This window comes from Equus przewalskii, chromosome 6, assembly GCF_037783145.1.
Source record: "Equus przewalskii isolate Varuska chromosome 6, EquPr2, whole genome shotgun sequence".
Taxonomy (NCBI): domain Eukaryota; kingdom Metazoa; phylum Chordata; class Mammalia; order Perissodactyla; family Equidae; genus Equus; species Equus przewalskii.
The window spans coordinates 93347501-93370645 of record NC_091836.1 but is presented as its reverse complement, the minus strand read 5'-3'; the positions used below and the strand labels follow the sequence as shown (position 1 = coordinate 93370645).

General features: G+C 36.8%; 1 protein-coding gene across 10 annotated transcripts in view; it reads right to left on the bottom strand.

Moving 5' to 3' along the window:
* ANO3 (anoctamin 3) overlaps nucleotides 1–23145 on the bottom strand; it is a 452178-nt gene that overhangs the window by 76988 nt on the left and 352045 nt on the right. For all 10 annotated transcript variants that reach the window (XR_011541296.1, XM_070624550.1, XM_070624551.1 and 7 more), the window contains 6 exons: nucleotides 22640–22771; nucleotides 19483–19589; nucleotides 14997–15052; nucleotides 11208–11329; nucleotides 6789–6923; nucleotides 351–447 (listed from right to left, as the gene is read on the bottom strand). Coding sequence is in view for 9 of the 10 variants with exons in the window: in XM_070624550.1 (XP_070480651.1) it covers nucleotides 351–447; nucleotides 6789–6923; nucleotides 11208–11329; nucleotides 14997–15052; nucleotides 19483–19589; nucleotides 22640–22771 (649 nt within the window). In the remaining variant the exon portion in view is untranslated. The remainder of the gene's footprint in view (nucleotides 1–350; nucleotides 448–6788; nucleotides 6924–11207; nucleotides 11330–14996; nucleotides 15053–19482; nucleotides 19590–22639; nucleotides 22772–23145) is intronic.

Below are 23145 nucleotides of genomic sequence, written 5' to 3'. Positions count from 1 at the left end.
GTAAAATTAGAAGTAGTTTAATTTCATGAGCCTGCATGCAAGATACAAATTTAATCATTAGCAATAGAAATAATCTTCTCTTAAAAAAAGAAAATCTAAATATCATTTCACATGGAATTTTATGTCTCTGATGGCAACAATCAGTTATAAAAACAAGGAAGACAAAGATATTCAAATAAAAATGTATTCGTTTTGTAATTGCCGCAGGGTGACGTTTTATTCAGTTGTCAATGGTATGGATTGCTGAAACTCTTAACTTTGGTAAAAAGCAGTTTCCTGCAGGACCTTTTACTCCCTGCTTCTTAGAAAAAGTAGAGCTCAGGGAGGAGAATGCAAGGGGCTACACTCACCTTGGCATAGATACAGCTATCGTTGAGTCTTTGCAGCGAGCAGTTCTTGTCACAGCGAGGGCACATGAAGACTTCAGTGGCCTTGCAAATTTCATTGCTTGAGAAATCAAGGAAGAAAAAGAAAGCATGAATCTTCAACCTTAGGAAGGTGCTTAGCCCCTGTGGCCAGTCCTGTGGGAAGCAGCAAGGTGGAGAAGAAAAGAGGAAGTGGAAACAGAGGGGAGTGGTGGGCAGATAAGGAGGAACGTAAGGCTGGGGCTCAGATCGAAGTTTTGAGATATTTGTGATACAGAAGTTTTTGTTTGTTTCCTTGTTTTTAGAAATCTCTGCCAAGATGTTGTAACGATAATAGGACATATTTTACACTTATGAGTCTTGGTGGGGCTTTGTTACAGAGACACTTTTACACGTGATTTCATGGCAAGTAGGATAATATTGTGAGGAATACGCAAGGGAGTTTCAACCAAGATCAAAAGCTTGGAAGTGGCTGAGCTGGAATCATATCTGATTATACTGATTTCTCAAGTCTACGAATCTTTCCGCTGGGTTTTGCTGCCTTATAATCACCAAAATGAACAGCATCCACAATTCACACAACTACATAACTCCCACTGCAGTCAGTCGGTGCATCATGTTCATTGGGAACTTGAGGGAGGTGATATTTTTGTGGTGCCTTGACACACACTGTTAAAAAAAGCATAGATCTATCAAACACCAAGTCTAGAATCCTGGCCATCAGACTGAGCCCTGTTTCTAATTCCAGAATCATTAAACTCCTTTTCTGTAAGTTCCTCAAAGTTTAACTTGACACGTAACATAAAAAATATTAAACAATTTTTGACACTGTGTTTTTTAGCCTAGAATAAGAGGTTGGAGACTATCCCAAATTTCTTTAACTTTACTTAACCACTGGAGGCAGGGAGAATGCCCAGCACTTTGCAATTTCTTTTGCGGATTCTGATAATCTAAACCACCACTTGAATTGTGGCTTTTTTTTGTTTTATATCTCTTGTTAGATCTACACATCAAGCGCTGATTCGAAAGCTATAATAACCACCAATTTAAGATGATGGGAGGAGGGAGCAGTTTGTGCATTTGAGGGTGAACGTGTAGACCCACTCCAGGGTCCTGACGCTCCCTGTGATTCTGTTAACACGACGAAGCACAGAATAAGATGCTTGCTGATGTTAATTTGGGGGAAATGTGAAGGTAGGCTTAAGGGATGGCAGTGTGGAAGCATAAGTAAAGCACGGATTTTAGAATCAGATATATTCATACGGGAAAAGCAAATCAAATCACAAGACATCACCTCACAGCTGTTAGGATGGCTATTATCAAACAAAACAAAACAAAAGAAGTGTTGGTAAGGATGCGGAAAATTTGAAACACTTGTACATTGTTGCTAGGACGATAAAGTGATGCAGCTGCTATGACAAACAATATGGAGGTTCCTCAAAAAATTAAAAATAGAACTACAATATGACCCAGCAATCTCACTTCTGGGGATATATCTAAAATAACTGAAATCAGGATCTCAAAGAGACATCTGCACTCCCAGGTTCACGGCAGCATTATTCATAGTAGCCAAGGTATGGAAACAACCCAAATGTCCATTGACAGATGAATGGATACAGAAAATGTGGTGAAAACATACAATGGAATATCATTCAGCCTTAAAAAAGAAGGGAATCCTGCCATCACAACAATGTGGATGAACCTGGAGGACATTACGTTAAGTGAAATAAGCCAGTCACAGAAGGACAAATACAGCATGAGTCCACTTATTAAGCATGTAAAACTGTCATACTCATAGAAATAGAACAGAATGGTAGTTGTCAGGGGGTCGGGAACAGGGAAACGGGGAGTTGCTGTTCAACAGGTATAAAGTTTCAGTTACAGAAGATGAGTAAGTTCTAGAGATCTGCTATATAACATCGTGCTTATAGTTAACATACCACAGTGTGCACTTAGAAATTTGTGAACATGGTAGAGCTCACGTTAAGTGTTCTTACCACAATTAAAATGAAATATCAGATACAGGTTTGAAACTTATCTGATCACTTACTACATATATTCCCCTGATCAAGTCACTTACCTCTCTGAGAATCAATTTCTTCCTCTCTAGATGGAGATAATCTCTAACTAGGATATTACGTAAGTGATATTGGTAATGTGCCTGGTACATCATAGTCACTTGATAAATAGAAGAAACCCTTATTACTAAGAATGTTGTCAGGAGAGGCATTGAGAGATCCTTTAGGACTCAACAGCTTTTGAAAAGCTGGTCAATACTGAAGACCACATAAATTGCTTAATGAGTTCTAAAGCCAAAGAGACAAGAGTGGACCAGAAAGTTGAGGTTTCTGCCCCGTGGACCTGAAACCCCGGGCTTGAGAAGCAGGCCATATCTACCTGCTTATTCATTTTCATATTCCTATCATATGTGCTCTCCCAGGCACAAATCTGACCACATTTGGTTTATGTAAGACCAACGAACACGTGTAAATACATACATGAACATACACATACAATAAATAATCTTCAACTTGATTGCTACATAATTCTACAATTAACTGCAGGGCAATTAAGAAATATGACTTTTGGGGCTGGACCAGTGGCATGGCAGTTAAGTGCGCATGTTCTGCTTCCGTGGCCAGGGGTTCGCCAGTTCAAATCCTGGGTGCGGACATGGCACCACTTGGCACGCTATGCTGTGGTAGGCATCCCACATAGAAAGTAGAGGAAGATGGGCATGGATGTTAGCTCAGGGTCAGGTTTCCTCAGCAAAAAGAGGAGGACTGGCAGCAGTGAGCTCAGGGCTAATCTTCCTCAAAAAAAAAAAAAAAGAAATATGACCTTAATTTATGTGAACATAGCTGGTAGAAATAAAATAAATACAGCCCAATCTTCAGCTTTTTAATATTTTGTTACCTTGCAGTAAACAAAAAAGAACTCAATAACACAATACTAAAACAAAGCAACATGAAATATAAGCCCTGTGTCCTCCCCCAGCCCACCATGATAACATGTACGACTTAACCACGTCTGACGCCTTCAATGGAAAATTTCAGACCCATGAAATTTTGAAAGTCAAGATATTCAGTGATGCTAAACCTGGTTTAGAATAGAAGGTCTGACAAGGTCTTAATTACAATGTGACAGAAGTAGCAGTGATATAATGCCATAAGGCACTGAAGAAAAGAGCTGGCTAACGCCTTTTAAAACACTCCTTGTACTAAAGGTTAAAGAATACTCATCTCATACCAAAGCAGCATAATTGACTCCACTGGTGCATAAATCAATAGGAACAGCAAATCTATTCTTTTCATTGCCTTTGTTCACTTTCAGCTTAGCATGGGTGGAGGGGGAGTCTACATCGCATGGTAAAACTTTGTGAATGTGTTCTTCATGGAACCAGCTTGAACAGTAGCTAACTGTCTAAGAATCATTTTCTGCTGTTATAAATTCACTTTAAAAGAGTGTTTTTCTAAAACCCTAAAGACTCCACCAAAAAACTGTTAGAAATAATAAACAAACACTGAAAACTGTAAGACATTGATCAAAGAAATTGAAGAAGACACAAATCAATGGAAAAATATTCCTTGCTGATGAATTGGAAGAATGAATATTGTTGAAATGTTCATACTACCCCAAGAGATCTACAGATTTAATGCAATCTCTACCAAATTTCAATGTTATTTTCACAGAAATAGAAAAAGCAATCCTAAAATTTGTGTGGAATCACAAAAGACCCCAAATAGCAAAAGCCATCTTGAGAAGGAAGAACAAGCCTGGTGGCATCACACCTCCTGATTTCAAACAACATTGCAGAGCTATAGTAATCAAAACAGTATGGTCCTGGCATAAAAATAGACACACAGATCAATGGAACAGAATAGAGACCTAGAAATAAAACCATGTATATGTGGTCAATTTTTGATGAAGGAATTAAGAATATACAATGGGGAGAGGATAGTGTCTTCAACCAATGGTGTTGGGAAAATTGGATATGCACATGCTAAAGAATGAAGCTGGACCCCTATCTTACACCATACCCAAAAATTAACTCAAAATGTATTAAAGACTTTAGTTTAAGACCTGAGACCGTAAAGCTCCTAGAAGAAAACATAGGGGGTAACTCCTTGAAATTAGTCTTGGGAATGATTTTTAGGATTTGACACCAAAAACAAAGGGAACAAAAGCAAAAATAAACAAGTGGGAGTATGCCAAACTAAGAAGCTTCTACACAGCAAACCATCAACAAAATGAAAAGGGAATCTACAGAATGGAAGGAAATATTTGCAAATCATATATCTGATAAAGACAACATCTAAAATACATAAAGAACTCACACAACTCATTGGCAAAAACTCTCAAATGATCTATTTAAAAAATAGGCAGAGGAATTGAACAGACATTTTTTCAAAGAACATACAAATCAATAGGTACATGGAAAAAATGATCAGCATCACTAACCATCAGGAAAATGCTAATCAAACCACAATGAGATATCACCTCACACCTGTTAGAATGGCTATCACCAAAAAGATAAAACATAACTGTTGGCGAGGATGTGGAGAAAAGGGACACTTTGTGCACTGTTGGTGGGAATGTAAATCGGTGTAGCCACTATAGAAAACAGTATGGAGGTTCCTCAAGAAGTTAAAAATGGAACCAGTATATGATCCAACAATCCGACTTCTGGGTATATATCCAAAGGAAATAAAAACAGGATCTGGAAGAGATATCAGCAATCCCTTATTCATTGCAACATTATTCACAATAGCCAAGATATGGAAACAACCTAAGTGTCTGTCAGCAGATGAATGGATAAAGAAGATGTGGCACATACATATACATATATATATAAATATTATTTAGCCATGAGAAAGAAGGAAATCCTGCCATTTGCAACAACATGAATAGGCCTTGAGGGTGCCACACTAAGTGAGACAAGCCGGACAGAGAAAGAAGAATACTGCATGGTATCACTTTATATGTGGAATCTTAAAAGAAAAAAAAACAAATTCATAGAAACAGAGAATAGAGAAATAGTAAAAAAAAAAGCATTTTTATTTCAAGACACTATAACTCCGAATCACTACCTCTCTTCTTAGCCTCAGAGGTTACTGATTCAAGAGCATACAGAGAAGTGCCCAAAAAGGGATGTATGTTTCCAATGGCACAAGTTTGCCCAGGAAGATGCTGCCTTCCAGAGTGATAGTGAGTTTGCAAAACTCTGAAACAGATCTGTGACTGGATGAAATGCTTTTGAATAGCAGGTGTTTCTTTGTTTTCATGCTAATTATCATTTGGCCTTCATGAAGAACAAGGGGACTCTGAGATGACAAATCAAGGAAGTTGCTTATGGAACAGGATGCAATTCTAGGACAATGAAAGTCTTTTGTTTTTAAGCAAAATTGTTATACATATACAAACATATACATATGCATATTATACATATTTAAAGAAAACTCAAAGAAATGAATTTTTATGATCCCATTACTTGTCATTATTATCCAGTAGCAAAGCTATGGTTAAAGGATTGACTGAAGGAGAAAAAGTGCTGAGCTTTGAAGGCAAGGAGAAGTGCTTTTTCCCATTTTGGATTGTATCATACAAGGTTAAACTTGACTATATCCTTGTGATATATTAAACAGAACATGCTGTTAAGAGGATTCTTTAACGCCAGGATGACTCCTGCCTCTGCTGAATAATAATGTATTGTTCCTATATCTAAATCTTGAGTTGTTTCAACTTTAACAGAAGAATTATCATTCTGATAAATGTTTGATTTTTGTCAAATCTTATTTCACTACCATATTGACGTCTTAAGTTCATGCTAAAAACATTATAAAGAGGGTATGAAGAAAGTAGAAAGGGATTTTATCTTCTCAGGAGAGGACACTGCTTAGAGCAGGATTTATGTGGCATAAATATTTTGTTTAGATTTCTTTAACTATGTAAGTTTCCCTCAGGTGCAAAATGTAATACTCATCTCCAAGGGTGGGAGTGAAGGTTATATCAAATGAAACAATGTATTTGGAAGGTTTTGATATATGGACATAAGTGTTTAAAGAATTGTAGCTATTATAATTACTTGAACTAACATATTGAGAGGGTATTCTAGAGTATCAAATACTATACAAGTGGAAATTATATAAAACTATCTATTGCATTGTTGAGTATTATGTGGGGTATATTAGAAAGAGAAATTTAGCATAAAGAAAAACAGTCTTAGAACTTATCCAAGAAAATTTGCATATAAAAGCATGGAAATGACCTTTTTTATAGTGCTTCTCCCTTACAAAAAAAAAAATAAAGCAGCAAAAAAATTGTAGTACCACCACCTCTTTTTCATAGTCAGCATTATCATAACGCTTTTGCCAAATCAGAAGAAAGCCCAAACTTTTTTTATTAAGTCTGCTAATAGCTTACCTTACTTGACTTGCATTCATTGTTAATATTCCATAGAAGAAAACGCACAAGCCAACAAGAGCTGCAGGAATGAGCATTCCAGTGTACCAGCCCAGCCAAGCAAAGTAGAGCCCGATTTTCTCACCAAAGTATAGCCTGCCAGAGAAAGCAAATCCTTAGCTCAAGGCAACCTAAGAGACACAACAGATATTAATGTCACACCTGGTCAGAACTTCAGATGGACAGTTGAGGCTACCAGTTCAGTTCCTCATCGGCTCCATCTGGGATATCTTAATATTCCTGCCTGTTAATGAATCTAGTAATAGTGATATTGTTTATCTTTAAATATTGTCATTATGGGGGCAATTTATAAAATGTGTTTATTTTTAGGTCAAACTTCTTAACATGGCTCACAAAGGTTTTTATAGGCCAGTTCTTGCTTTTCTCTATCCTCCTAGTAGAATCCCTTTCTGTTTTCCATATTGCCTTTGTTTAAATTAGAAAACAGTCTCCTATCTAGGTGGATGCTGAAAGCAGAGTCGATTTCAGTCCATCCGAACCCTTGCCCGGACTCCCTTATGCTGGACACAATCGGTCTGCACAATTCGGTCACACCTTCCTCAACAAAGTTCGACTCTGCAGTTCCTGGAGCAAAGGATTCTTCCCTTGGTTACTGCTGTTCCCTGCCTTTGGAATATTACTTTCACCCCTTCCCTTGTCCAGCTTGTACGTTCCTTCACTTTATATCCAGTCTTCCAGGAAGCCTTTCCTGACTTCCACTCCAAGCCTGAGTTAGATGCCCCCGCTCTTGGTCTCACACTGCCCTCACTCACATTTCAGTGTTCTAGACTCAAAACACTTCACGACAATCAGCCGTCACTCCTCCATTCCTCTCCCTCCCTGTAAGACTGCAAGCAGCTTGAAAGGGGATCTGTGTCCTGTTTCACTAGCACCCACCCCAGGAAGTATTGAAGAAGCTAAAGAAATGAATGCATTTTATTTCCCTTCAGCTGATGAACACAGTTTCTATGGAAAGGGCAGATCAACAAGGCAGTTTTAAAGACTGCTCACTCGCTCTTTCCTCACCAAGTCCACTGACAGTATTAACTGCCACAGAGTTTATAAAAGCTCTGGTAGGACATAATAATTTTTGGAATTCTCTACTACTGTTTGGTCTCCATCTTCTAAAAACGTTTACTTAACACATAGTTCTGTCTCAGCGATAGTTCTAAAGATTGGCGTTTGACAGTTCCTTTGGAGATATTGCACTGGGCAGTGATTGCTGCAGGGAAGAAAATTTTCTGGCTATTTTTCCCATAACAAGATTTCTCTTTCTGAAAAGCATTCTCTTTCTCCTTCATTCTTTGTATTGTGCCAACTAAAATTTGTGCATATTCTACTAGATGTAGAATGGAATCATCCTTCATAAGCATCATTTATCTAATTTTTTAGTTTTTTCCATTTATTTCTCCTAGGGGACATAGAGCAATAGTCTATTCATTTCTTATACAATGATAATGCTATACTTTGAAGAGGGAGCTGATTATATTAACAGCTATTGTAATAAAGCCACTTGTTCCTTTAAACTAGTGTGCCTCTGTAGGTGGAGCAGGGATTTTAGCACACATGCTGCCAGAATGAATTATCTTTATAGTAGTGACCAAAGAGGACTGCACAGACAGATCCCATTATACAGAGAGTATTATACTGAGATTTTTAATTACACATTGTTCAAGGTTAAGAGGAACAACAATATTATTTGACAGAAATATAATCACCTGAGTTACAGCATATTTCAGATCTGTTTCAGGAGAGGGAGAAGCTATTTCCAGGCAAAGAAGACTGATGAAAATGCCCTGACCTGGAGCATTGGTATTCCCAGTCTTCTTAGACCTCTGAGTGTTCTTAACGGATCTTGAAAACCACGACAGGACAAGGAGGAAGGGGGGTCGCTAGTGATATCACTTTATCACACTTCACCCATAGCCACTCTCTTTTGATCTGTTTTATATATTGATTCCTTATGTGACATTTCATCGATGATAGGATTCTGCTGCTGAAATAACCTCTATCATAAAATAAATAAATGTTGAATGGAATAGTTTCAGAGAGAATTATTGTAGTTTTTAAATTTAAATCCCTCTGATGCCTATTGTGAAACATTAAAAAAGGCCACACAACTGTTTTGTTAAGCAGGTTTTGTAGCTGACAATTTTTAAAATGTGCTCTTTGCAGATTCAAATATTTTCCATGGAAAATTAGATTGAAACTAAAATAAACATGGGCTACTAAATGTTTGAATTCATTCTTAAAATGGAAAATGCACAAATACATGTCCAGAAATGATAGTTTATAAAAAGGAAAACGATTGACAGCCCCTCGCCTTTCATCCGGTATTAATGAACTACCTTTTTCAGCATGAGAGAACACAGGCCTTGCCTGGGGGTCTCCATCATCCGTGACCAAAGTATATAAAGAACCCAACTCCTAAACACACTCTTTCTCTCATACAGATAGGAAGCAACACAGCAGGAGACCCATGTCCTCCAAACTGTGTAGTCTTAGAACAATGTAACTCCAAATAATTAAAAAGTCACAGATTTTAAGGCAATCTTCCTGCTGGCTGTAGAAAACTGGGCCTTGTATGAAATTCTATGCACAAGACCCTGTAGTTTAATATGCATGTCTGCCTCATCACCATCTCACTTTTGGTAACAAGCAAGTTCCTAGGAACCTGTTGAAATGCCATTTGTATTCTTTATGGCCTTCATCTTGGCTGATCCCTTCACCACATCCCTCTCTGCTTGGCCAACTGAATATGAAATATACCATTTTCATAAGCAAAATTTCCCATCTATGTCAACAGGCAAAGAACTGGTAATAGCAGCTGAATAACCTGTTTATTAAAAATAAAGGTTGTTTACTGAAATTACCTGAAGCAGCAACAGCAATGTCTCCTATAGATAAGAGAACTAAGCTTTGCACATCCGGATCCATGCTCCACTCTTTTCCTTTCTGCTATGTGCCCCAGGAGGCTCTCCTCTATAAACTGTATCAACTATACTCCCTCCTTCTTCTGGCTTCCTGATGGGCTCATTGGCCAACTCAAGGTACCAGCAGGAGATCACAGGGTTGGACAAAAGAGATGCTGGAGTATTTATTCCTTGACTCTCTCCTTCCTGGGCTATGATTTGGCTATAGCTGCATTCTTCCAAAGGCCATAGCTTCTGTCAGGCATCCGCCCTTCTATGGTTATAGCTTTTGACAGGTTCTGCCAACTGCTCTCTCCCCTTGTCCCTCCAGGCCTAGGCTTGGTAACAGCATCCACCTTTTGCTAGTCCCTGGAAGCTTCATCATCATTTGTTGGCTCCTTTGATCCTATTTACACTTCTGTATATAGTTCTTTTATTAAAGTCTCATCAAATACCCCTTCTAGGCTATCAGTTTGATCAGTTTCCTGCTGGGACAATGACTGATTCAGTTATGAGTTATCCTTGATATTTCGGATTCATGAACAGTTCAAAATACCAACATATATAACCTTATAATGTGAATGATCTTTTTTCTTTCAGTATATAAATATTTTTAGTTAGCTAGGGAGTTAATTAAGCTCTTTTTAATACATATTTCCTGAATTTTTAAAAAAAGAACAAATTATCCTCCATCAAAATAAAATAAATCGTGAATGTAACAGTATTTCAGGACTAATTCAAATTGAGGGTAGTTACTCACCAGAATATATTTCCTGGAAAGGAATAGACACTCATTAAATCTGTGCTGAACAATAAGTATGTACACAGATGCTATGTTGGTCATTTTCTTCTTTGTTCTTAGATCTATTTTCTACCTTTCCTGGTTTTGATTTATTTTCACAGAGAAGCAGATTACACAGGTTCTCTCGTAAGTTGCTCCCGGTTAAGTTGGGCCAGGAGGTACTAGAAGACTCAAAGGTGGAAAGAAGGGAGAAGCCAGGATCTTCTCTCCTCTCCTGCCCATATCTCCAGGGCTCTCTAGAATGGCCACGCCCACTCCATGGCTCCACTCCAATGCTTTCATTCCTCTGCAGGCAGTCCTAGTCATGGATGGTATAGCTCTTTGCCAACGGCCTAGGAATTTGGCTCTAAAATACACTTTATCCCCTTTTCCCTCCAGTTTGAGGGTGTTTATCAATTTTCTGCTGTTGTTAATGTCTTTATTAGCTGTCTTTATTAATTTCATTGACTTTCTATTCCTGTTTGATTACTCAGCTTTCCCATTCCCTGTGTAGCCAATTCCCTAAATCAAGTTCCTTTTATTGAAAAGACCTATAGTGACTTCTTTTTTCCTGATTGTATCTCTAATGATACAGATGATTTAGTAGGTAAATGAAATAATTCAAAATCTAAGAAAATGACAATAAAATGGCATACTAGTCTTCCATTATCACTCCATCCACAGTACCTGATTAAATCCAGGGGCTGATGCTTGTACCACATGCCCCAGCGTGCCCAGCGCTCATATAATAGATGTCTGTTATTCTGAGGTCCATAGGTTTTGATTGGCAGGCTACTCTTGTAGGCTCCCTGAAACAGATAAAATAAGATAAATTTATATAAAGTCTCTTACTGAAATTTGAACTAAACAGGAATTTCTTTTTCTTTTTTTTCCTTATAGAATAATGACTTATTGAAAGCTTCAGAAATTGTAAACTTAAGCCCATTACGAGAATACTGTAGTAAATGCTTTTATATATCTTTCATTGAAAATATTCTGATAGTTCCTTAAAAATCCTTTCTTAAATTTCTTTTTTAAACCAATGAGATCTCTTCCACTTAAAGTAAACTAGACTTTAGGCTTCACTGTTTGGAATCTAAGGTCTTTTAATAAACACAAGATCTTCACCATCATTGAGAGAAATGGTTGTAGTCTTTAGTTCATAAATTAAGACTATTATTCTGATTTAAGAAGTGACCCAGTCCCAGAAAATATGTATTTCTGTTATAGAAGCAAAGGAATAGAGTAAATACTCATTCACGGAAGGTAAGAGGCCCAAGTCTTAGTCTAAGTGTAAGAGGCCTACAGCATGACCAGTGCTGGTATGTTGGTCATGTTCTTACTTTCAAGGATCCTAAAAACCAACTTCAGATAAGATATTCCCTCAAAAATCTGTCATATGGGTTTCAATTTCAGAAACATAGAATATATATGCCTTGTAGAGGGAAGTGTTCCCTGAAGGCTGAACTGCTCTGCTTCTATAAAGAAAGAGGAGGCAAAAATTTGTGGTGATTATATTTTCTGAAGCAAAACTCAGGACACAGAATTTGACAAAGTCCATTTCCTCACTGCAATGCATGACTTTTACGCAAAAGTTTGATGAGAATTTAAAACAACTGGAATTATGTCTATTTCCTTTCCAACATCATGGGAACAAGAATGAGTGTTAATGATCCCAATAGAGGGATTTTGTGAGGGCCCCCTTGGAAAATCAAAGTGCCAGGCACACAGGCACATAGGAAGTACGAATCAATGTTAGTTAATTTTTGTGTGTGTGTGTGAGGAAGATTGGCCCTGAACTAACGTCTGTTGTCAATCTTCTTCTACTTCATATGTGGGACGCTGTCACAGCCTGGCTTGAGGAGCAATGTGTAGGTCCACCCCCGAGATCTGAACTCATAAACCCTGGGCTGCCAAAGAGGAACATGCAAACTTAACTACGCCACAGGGCTGGCCCATTGTTAGTTAATTTTAGGTATTTGACATATTGGGACCATTGAAAAGTGCAAAACTACCATCTGAATGGTCCCAGAGAACCAGGGCTGTGCATTCCTATGAAGAAAGAGGACACTTTGAATCATAGTCTGCAGGTTCCTCAAGGCTGAACTGGGAAATACACAGATTTCACCTCTGGCTTTCTAACAAAACAGATAAATTAGTTAGTTAAGGGTGGGAGTACAGCTAAAGTGCAGTCCCAGAGTTTTCTGCCCTAAGGGAGCCCACGGTGTTTAAAGCTTAAAGATTGGAAGCTAAGGAGATGGAAGCAAAGACCAAAATTCTGAGCAGGGGACATCCACTTAGGAAAAGTTTGCTTATAAAATTAGACTGACCTATTAAGGTAAACTGCCCTGAGATTGGGTAGGTAAGTGAAAGTGAACCAAAATCTCAGCTTTCTCTCAATCATTATTGATAATCCTTCTAAAATACGTGATTTTCCTTCCTGGCCTCAGTGGTCAGACACAGGCGCTTCACGGGCTGTAGGTGCTAAGCTTTAGATTCCCTGCGCATCGTTGTTCCAACTCTGCTCAATAACTTCACTCAATCGTATTGTTCTGAGTTGGCAGTGACATGAGGTGGGCTGAGAGAGAAAACTGACCAAAGTGAGGACTCCTGTTCATCCAGGTATTTTCATCCCTTTCCAGAGGACTACGCACCTACCGCCATCCCCATGATCGGCCCCCTCCTCCAAATAACACACTTTTCCTCTGTCTCCACTATTCATTATTGACAGAATTATCAATTCTATCAACATCTTTAGCAAACTCTTTCTCACATATATATCTCTCTTCTTCACTTTCTTTCTTCTTTTTCTTGACAAATTCCCCTGGAAATGTCTTTCTCTCCTCTCTAGGTATCGTCCCTTTTGTAAGTAAAAAATAAATCTCAACTATAGGTGAAAAATATGAGACTGACACTAGTAATATTCCTGCTTCAAGGGAGCAAGTGGCCATAAATTGCGAAGTAAGGTTAATCAAATTATACAGTTGACTTTATTTTCCTCTAAGTAAGCCTTATTTTTCTTCTCTCAAGAAGTAGCATATAAAACCAATAGAAAATTCCTGAGTCCATTTTATTGACTTTCTGTTTTGTTTTATTTATGCACATTTCAACAATATTGTTTTATAATTGTTTCATGTATGTGTTCCATATGTTACTATCTCTACCAAATAATGAGAATAAATGGGAAAATGACTATTATTTACAACCTATTCCTAATAGGTTCCAAATTTCACACAAGAAACCATCAAATGAACTGTTAGAACACAGACTAGTTATGTAGACAAAATTACTTACAGAGAATAAACCAAACCTTCCTTTGCTAAAGACGTTCTCCCCGGACCTTAGGTTTGCTACTCTGAACACTTTACCGTTCACTAACTATGTCGCATTTGACATGGTGTCTAATTTGTCTGAACCTTGTTTCTGTACCTCTAAAATGTAAAAATAATATATCTACCCCTCCAGGATTATTGTCAGATTAGTGGTAAAATATATGCACAGGGCCTGTCACTTGAAACACACTAACATATTACATGTTATTGTTATTCCTAGTCCTACTATAAGTAGCCACACCATTTAAGTCTGGCTTCCTGGGCTCGAAAGTGTGCGTTTGATACTTCACCTTTCTGTGCCCCAATGTTTTATTTATAAAATGGAGTTAATGTTACTATCTATCTCAAAGGGTTATTGCAAAGCTCAAATGAGATAATCCATATAAAACATTTAGCTTAGTGCCAAATAGGAAGTGCTCAATACATTTTATCTTTTATGAGTTATACTAGACTGAAGACTTCAGGTATAGAAATTTTGTCCTGCGAGCCCTCAGCCTTTAAAAATAGAAAAGGGGTGGATTTTGAAAGTGCATACATTAAACCTCTAAAGACCTCGCTCTTTTTTTAAAATGCAAAATTGCCTTAAAAAGAATATTGTGTGTATGTGTGTGTACGCGTGTGTGTTGGCAGAGGTTGTTTAAAACTGATTCAAATGACTAAGCAGGCAGAGACCCCTAACAGCTTTCAGCAGGCACTTCTACTTAAAACTGGTAGAGAGATAATAATCTGGCAGAGAATCATGTAAATTGTGGGATGTAGATTTTTGTTGAGGGTTTTCCTTAGATTTTCAGGTATCCTAATGGAGTAGGGACAAACCAGAACCTGCCCTGTTTGGGAGTGTTGTAGATACCAAGTGGGTCAGGCATGGAGCTCCATGTTGGAGCAGAGGGTGGGGGTCGGAGTAGCTGAGTGATGTCCAGGAGCTCCATCTGAGGCTAGGATTCCTGACACAGGGCAAATTGTAGAACTCTGGAGCACAGAAGCCAGTATGCAGCCACGCATTATAACAGGGTCTCGGAAGGGACCAAGCCACTTACTGATTGAACACTACTGGGAGAGGGCAGCCGGACTTAAATGAAAAAAATGGGATCAAGCATTGAGCATGAGAATTCTTTTTAATGGAAACTGTATTTTTCAAAATTACCTCATGTGGGGGAAAAGCTGCTATATATGAACCATTGTTTATAAGTTTACAGATACCTGGAAAGAGAAGAAAAGAACAGTTCCTGAGTCAGTTTAAATGACGACTTCCCTCTGAAACAACATACATATACTTGGGATAATAAATTAATTTCAAAACTTAAAATGACCCAAATGACTTCCATAGCCACGTCACCTATGAGAACAGTGAGGTTGTGAAAGAGATTGATACTAAGAGTCAAACTGTGTCTTTATCACATTAATGGAGATTTGCAAGGTGCCAATACCTGGCATTTGCCATATCATGAAATATGATGCATTTTAATACTCACTTATTTCAGATCACATGAGCCTGGAGCAACTTAGTTTTCCCTCAAAACAACAAAATTTTGTCAAGGAAGCAGAGAAATTCCCCATCCCCAAAAATGTCTTAAAAGAACATTTGTACTGAGAAATTTTTAATTACTAAATACTGAGCCAAAGAGATATTAATAGCAATCTGTGATACTTAAAATCTCCTCCATCTCAGTGCAAGTGTGGTGAAATGGACACTCTCATACAGCCCTAGTAAGACTAGATAGTGGGAAAACCTTTCTAGAGAGCAATTTTTGTTGCAATGTTAGTATCAGTAAAGAATTAACAATAGTTGTACATCTAAAATTGGAGAATTATTTAATTATTATGATATAATCAATTATATTAGATGCTCAGTAAGAACTGTGATTTGATGAATACTTAGTATATAGTACACCTATTTATAATAATGTTTTCAGACATATTAAAGGACTTGAGAAAATACTCATAATGGTAATTTTTTTATTGCAGTAACTTTGGATTATAATATTGTATAGCTTTCAGATGTACACCATAGTATATTTCAAATTCTGTGTAGATGGCATCATGTTCACCACCCAAAACCTAATTATAATACATCACCACACATGTGAGCCTAATCCACACTTTTGCCTTCCCCCTTCCCCTACCCCTATGGTAAACACCAATCCAATCTCTGTTACTATGTGTTTGTTTGTCGTTGTTTTTATCTTCTACTTATGAGTGAGATCATATGGTATTTGACGTTCTCTCTCTGACTTATTTCACTCAGCGTAATACCCTCAAGGTCCATCCATGTCGTCACAAACAGCCGGATTTCATCATTTCTTATGGCTGAGTAGTACTCTCTTGTGTATATATACCACATCTTCCTTATCCATTTGTCCCTTGATGGCACCTGGGTTGCTTCCAAGGCTTGGCTATTGTGAATAATGCTGCAGTGAACATGGGGGTGCATGTATCTTTATGCATTTGTGTTTTCAAGTTCTTTGCATAAATACCCAGCAGTGGGATAGCTGGATCATATGGTAGATCTATTCTTCATTTTCTGAGGATACTCCATAATGCTTCCCATAGTGGCTGTACCAGTTTACACTCCCACCAGCAGTATACAAGGGTTCCCTTCTCTCCACATCCTCTCCAACACTTGTTGTTTCCTGTCTTGTTAATTATAGTCATTCTGACTGGAGTGAGGTGATACCTTATTGTAGTTTTGATTTGAATTTCCCTGATAGCTAGTGATGTTGAACATCTTTTCATATGCCTGTTGGCCATCCGTATATCTTCTTTGGAGAAATCTCTGTTCAGATCTTTTGCCGATTTTTTAATTGGGGTTTTTGTTGTTGAGATGTACGAGTTCTTTGTATATTTTGGATATTAACCCCTTAACTGATATATGCTTTGCAAATATCTTCTCCCAATTGTTAGGTTGTCTTTTCATTTTGTTGATGGTTCCCTTTGCTGTGCAGAAGGTTTTTAGCTTGATGTAGTCCCATTTGTTCATTTTTTCTTTTGTTTCTCTTGCCTGGTCAGACATGGGACTTGAAAATATGCTGCTAAGACTGATGTCAAAGAGCATACTGTTTATGTTTTCTTCTAGATGTTTTATGGTTTCAGGTCTTACATTCAAGTATTTAATCCATTTTGAGTTGATTTTTGTGCATGGTGTAAGATAATGGTCTACTTTCATTCTTTTGCATGTGGCTGTCCAGTTTTCCCAACAGCATTTATTGAAGAGTCTCCTTTCTCCATTGTATGTTCTTGGCTCCCTTGTCGAATATTAGCTGTCCATAAGTGTGTGGGTTTATTTCTGGGCTCTCCATTCTGTTCCATTGATCTGTGTGTGTGTTTCTGTGCCAGTATCATGCTGTTTTGGTTATTAGAGTTTTGTAGTATACTTTGAAGTCAGGGATTGTGATGCCTTCAGCTTTGTTCTTTTTCCTTAGGATTCCTTTGACTATTTCGGGTCTTTTGTTGTTCCATATAAATTTTAGGATTCTTTGATCTATTTCTGTGAAAAATGTTGTTGGAACTTTGACAGGGATTGCACTGAATCTATAGATTGTTTTAGGAAGTATGGACATTTTAACCATGTTAATTCTTCCAATCCAACAGCATGGAATAACTTTCCATTTCTTTTTGTCTTCTTTGGTTTCTTTCAACAATGTTTTATAGTTTTTGATGTACAAATCTTTCACTTCTTTGGTTAAGTTTTTTCCTAGGTATTTTATTCTTTTTGTTGCAATTGGAAATGGGATTGTATTTTTAATTTCTCTTGCTGTTACTTCATTGTTAATGTATAGAAACACAACTGATTTTTGTATGTTGATTTTGTATCCTGTGACTTTACTGTACTCATTGATTATTTCTAAAAGTTTCTTAGTGAATTCTTTAGGGTTTTCTATATACGAACTCATGTTGTCTGCAAAGAGTGACAGTTTCACTTCTTCTTTTCCAATTTGTATCCCTTTTATTTCTTTTTCTTGCCTGATTGCTCTGGCTAAGACCTCCAATACTACATTAAAAAAAATGGTGAAAGTGGGCATCCTTGTCTAGTTCCTGTTGTTAGAGGAATAGCTTTCAGTTTTTCTCTATTGAGAATGATATTTGCTGTGGGTTTGTCATATATGGCCTTTATTATGTTGAGGTATTTTCCTTGTATACCTATTTTATTTAGAGTTTTTATCATAAATGGATGCTGTATCTTATCAAATACTTTCTCTGCATCTATTGAGATGATCATGTGATTTTTATTCTTCATATTGTTAATGTGGTGTATCACATTGATAGATTTCAAGATGTTGAACCATCCCTGCATCCCTGGAATAAAACCCACTTGATATGATATATGATCTTTTTAATGTATTATTGTACTCAATTTGCTCATCTAAAATTGGGGTTATTTAATTATTATGATATAATCAATTATACTAGTTTCCTGGTAAGAACTGTGATTTGATGATTACTTATAATAGAATATAGTACAGCTATTTATGATAATGTTTTCAGTCATATTAAAGGACTTGAGAAAATACTCATAATGGTAATTTTAAAAAAAAGATAAAACATGGTAAATGTTGCCTGATTCTAATTATGACGTATATTCAATACTAATTTGTAACAATGACAATTGATAAGAATTCTTTAATTTTATTTTTATACTCTTCTGTTTTTATTGTATGTTCTACAAAGGGCATGATATCTTTACAATCTCTTAAAATGTCATATTTTTATTTTTAAAGACTACATAAGCACACAATGCTATCATTTAGACACATTTTTAGTTTATACTCTGGATTTCTCTTTATTTCTTGTTCAGAAAACTTCTGATTAAGTGTCAGATTATTTTCTGTAAGGATTTAGTGTCTAAATTAACTATTTTGACTGCTCAGTAATAAATGAATTATTAATCAGAGGAGAAAGAAAGTCTGAATGTTCTTCTTTTAAAAATGACTGACTTGAAACATAGTTTATTTTACTTATATTACACTCTATTTTAATGCAAATCAGTAGAGATTGGTACAAGTTTCCATGGGTAATCTGTTTTTGTTTTTTAATTTCTTTTCCCTTAATAATGCTTTGTGGATATCTTTTGAAGTCAATAAACAGAGAACTAAGCACTAATTTTCAGTCTCCATGAGTAAAGGGTAGTATATGTTATATACTTTCTATAATATATAGCATGAAACAAATGCCTAATAAATTTGAGGGAAGAGTGAATAAATAGCACATAATTTTCAATGGGTGCATTATGAGGACGTAGCCTAACTTATTTGTCACTTCCTAATGATGGACAGAGTATTTCCAGTTTTATTTCATTACAAAGACACAATGATCAAATTTCTACATATATTGTTACTCAAAAGTCTGATTACTTCTTTGAGATGAATTTCAAGATATAAAATTTCTGTTCCATATTGTTTGCACATCTCACATTTTGATACATATTGGCCAAATGCTCTTGAAAAAAGTTTTCTGTTTTATTTTGTTTTGCTTTATTGAAAGGCTGAAGAATAGAATATTTAGTTTGTGTTCAAAGTGTTGTTATATCCTCATATTTAACACAGGAAAGCAAAGCTTCAGTTGTTAAAATATATTTCGGGGTCTAATTAGCAACAGAAAATTCTACTTTCTCTGTTTTTAATTAGTCTTCTTACCCACTTTTGATATCCCATGCTCATATTTGGTGTGCTGCAACATGTGATAGACTATCCTGCTTCGAGTAGCATTGCTGAAGAAGGTGTCCTTATTGTTTATTATGAAGCTGTTAAGAGAAGGGGATTGGTTTTAATATTCAAAGCAGAGCACAGAATCCAGCAACAGTTACAAGTTCCTGAGTAGTCATCCATCTGTTTTCTCCTCTAAATGAATACATGTGGAGTACAGTAAATCAGAATAGAAACCATCCTCCTTAAAAGAAAAAACATGAATTGGCAGAGAAAAAATACACACAAATAATACAGGACATTATCAAATATTCATTTTGCTATCTTTCAGTTTATAAGGAAGCCTAGATGTCCTCATATTTCTTGTTTAGCATGTAACAAGGAGAGAATAGATAGTTCGTTGGCTCCCGTAAATTTTGTACTACCTTAAGCAATATAGTTCCAAGTAGAACACATTAAAAATTGATGTAATTCCCCATACCACAATTTCCAAATTAGCTGGTCTTGTTTTCAGAAACTTAGCAATGAGCAACAGTTCTCGCTTTGCTTTCATGCCCTATACGGTGAGAGCAAGTGATGTAAAGAGCACAAAGGTGATCCCCAGAAGAAAGAAGGCTGTGTTCTAGCATCTACTTTACAGTATACTGGGAGCAACGAACGAATGGAAGCATCCCAGGCCTTACTCAACTTCTGACACTTCCTGTTTCCAGTTGCTTTATCTCTGAATGATAAGCCACCATTTTCTCAGGCACTTAGTCCTGAAAGATTAGGTCTTCTATGGTTCTTGCTTTCTTTTCACCATCCATATTCAAACAGTTGCCAGACTCAGTAACTTTTCTAAATGAACTACCTCTCCTCAGCTTTGTGCTACCCATCTTGTTCTGGGTCTCTTTGCCTCTTGCCTAGATTATGAGAATCCTCCTAACTGGTGTCCAATTTCCCACGGGACTTTTACAGCTTGCCTCTGATCCTTGGAGCACTCCTCTCTAAACCTGTCAGGAGCTCTCTGTTCCATGCATAATTAAATTTGTTATTTTCCTCTCATGCTCTCTATTCTTGCATTTCAACCTCTCCCTCAGCCTTATTTCTTACAGCTCTGGCTTCTTGTATCTAATTGTCTACTTGCAGGATTTATCACATCTATGCTTCTTCTCAGGATTTTTGTTGTTTCTGATAGCTGTTCCCCCAACTCTCCCCACCTCCTTCCATATTTTTACCTGCTTAAAAAGACTATCTCCTTCAAAAAGGCTTTCTGGATTCTCTCCTCTGGATGTAGCTTCTCCCTCACTTATAAAAATGTGCATTTTATTTGTGTCTTTCCTAACACGTTGATTTTACTCTGCCGTGTTTTATGGCAAGCTGTATACCTGCCCATTTTAATTAGACTCTGAGTTCCTCCAACGTTCTGACATTGTGCTTTTTATTTTTGTACTGGATGCACCAAGTTAAGGCTATTAAGTGTAAGTCCTAACAGTCCTATTGATAGTAGGTATTTATTGATTCAGATTCATCAGTTTGACTCAGAATTCCCTGAACAAATATTTCTTTAGCGGATAAATTCCTTTTTTCATGAAGTTACATTATGGAAAGAAGAAACAGATGATATATAAGTAAACAAATAAATTACATGATTTCAGATAATTGCTATGAAGAAAAATGAAACAGCACAACGGCATAGAGAATGCCTGGGACAATGGAACTGTAGATAACATTTTCAGAGAAGGTCTCTCAGAGATGGTGATGTTTGAGTGGGAGTTGAATGATAAGAAGGGTTATGCCATGTGAAGATCTGTGGGGAGAGCATGTTAGGCAAAGAGAACAGTGAGAACAAAGACTATGAGATGGAATTAAGCTTGAGCTTTTCAAGGATAGAAATGAACCCTGTGTCCTTAGAGTAAGTAAATGGTGGGGAAAATTGTAGAGGAAGAGATGATAGTGTTGGGCAGGGACCACAGCATATATGGCCACATGGCAGATGATAAGGAATTTGAATTTTACTATAAGAGCAAATGGGAGCCACTGGGGAGTTTTAAGCAGGACAGTTGCATGATCTGATTCATATTTTTCAAAGATCACTCTAGTTTCTTGGGTTCAAAAATGAAGGGTAGAATATTTCTATTTGGTGCATCACAGAGCCTGAAAAAGTATAGCAAAAAGCTAAAGAAGCTTCCATGAAACTGTAACCTCTCTCTAAATCTGGAAGTCATTTGGATTTCCACTCCTTTCTTTACTTCTCATAGCTGGACTTAAAGGGTGTTCTAGATCCACCTCTAAGAGTTAATAATGAAATAAATAAAATATTTGGAAGGAGAAGTTTTCCCATTGATTATTGGCTCTGTTACACTTTCTATGGTCTGGAAGTCTGTTTCATCCTCACTCTCAACTTCCCATATTCCAGAATATAAGTCAATCCAGAAGAGTGTACAGCAAAGAAGACCCTATAGCTGTAGCCATATAGTACAGTGTGCATTGCTCTATCTTTATATTTATCCTATTTTATTTATTAATTTACATTTTTGTCTGCCCCACTAGACTGGGAGTACCATGAAGGCAAGAACTATGTCACATCCTCAATCTGTATCCTGTAGAAACTCAATAAATACTAGCTGAATAATAAAGGAATAAAGTTATGTTAGTATGTAAAAAGATAGATAGTCATGAACAAATCCTTAAAAAAATTACCCATTCACCTTAGTTTAATAAAATTAAACTAAAATGAATCAAACTAATAAGCACATATTAATTAAATTCAATTATAAATATAATAATTTATTAATTAGAACAATCCATTATTCAAATATGGTATTTAATAGTAATTCTATTATTACTATTATCATCATTAGTTACTTTAACTAGGTGAGTTACTACAATAGTAATTATTTTGAAAGAATTGGGTGCTAGACCATCAACCCATGAGTTTATAATTAATAATTCATTACTTGAATGTCTCTAAATCATAGCTGATAAAGAATTAATAATGTTCACTGAATGTTGTTTATAAGTTAGGTATACATTTCAATACAATGATACATTCTGATTTATTTGGAAAACAATGAAACTGGTTCCAGGTATTTTTATTCTGTCAGCTACTCTCAGATAATGCAAGGTGCCAAGGCAGGTGGTGGGAGAGAAGAGAAAGGGAACTCACTGGTGGATCCGTGCACGGCTGAAGGGGCCAGTATAGCAATCTGAGTTCTCCAGGTCTGGAAAAGCTGTCTTGTCGAGAACCATTGGGTTTTGGGCCATCCATTTTTTGATTCTTTTAAAATAATGTTGCACACTGGAACAAAGTCACATTTTAGAAGCAGATTAGGTTGCATTGCAGAGCTCTGCCCACCTTCTACTACCGTTGCAAGAAAGAGTTTCAAAAAAGACATCCACACACCCACACTCACATCCACACACATGCCTTCCTCCTGCTCCCACAAAAAGAAATTAATTCCAAGTCACAGCAAATCTTGCATTTGTTTAAACTATTTCAGGGTAAGTAGGAAAAATCTTGTGAAAAATATTAAAGAATCATCATACATAAAGATGGTGGTAGGAAAGAACACACAACAATAAAAGCAGCACGGCATGTTTATTCCAGTTGTGTGTCTGTGTACGTATGCATATGTCTACATGTAGCTATAGAGCACTCCCTGACTCTTTAAC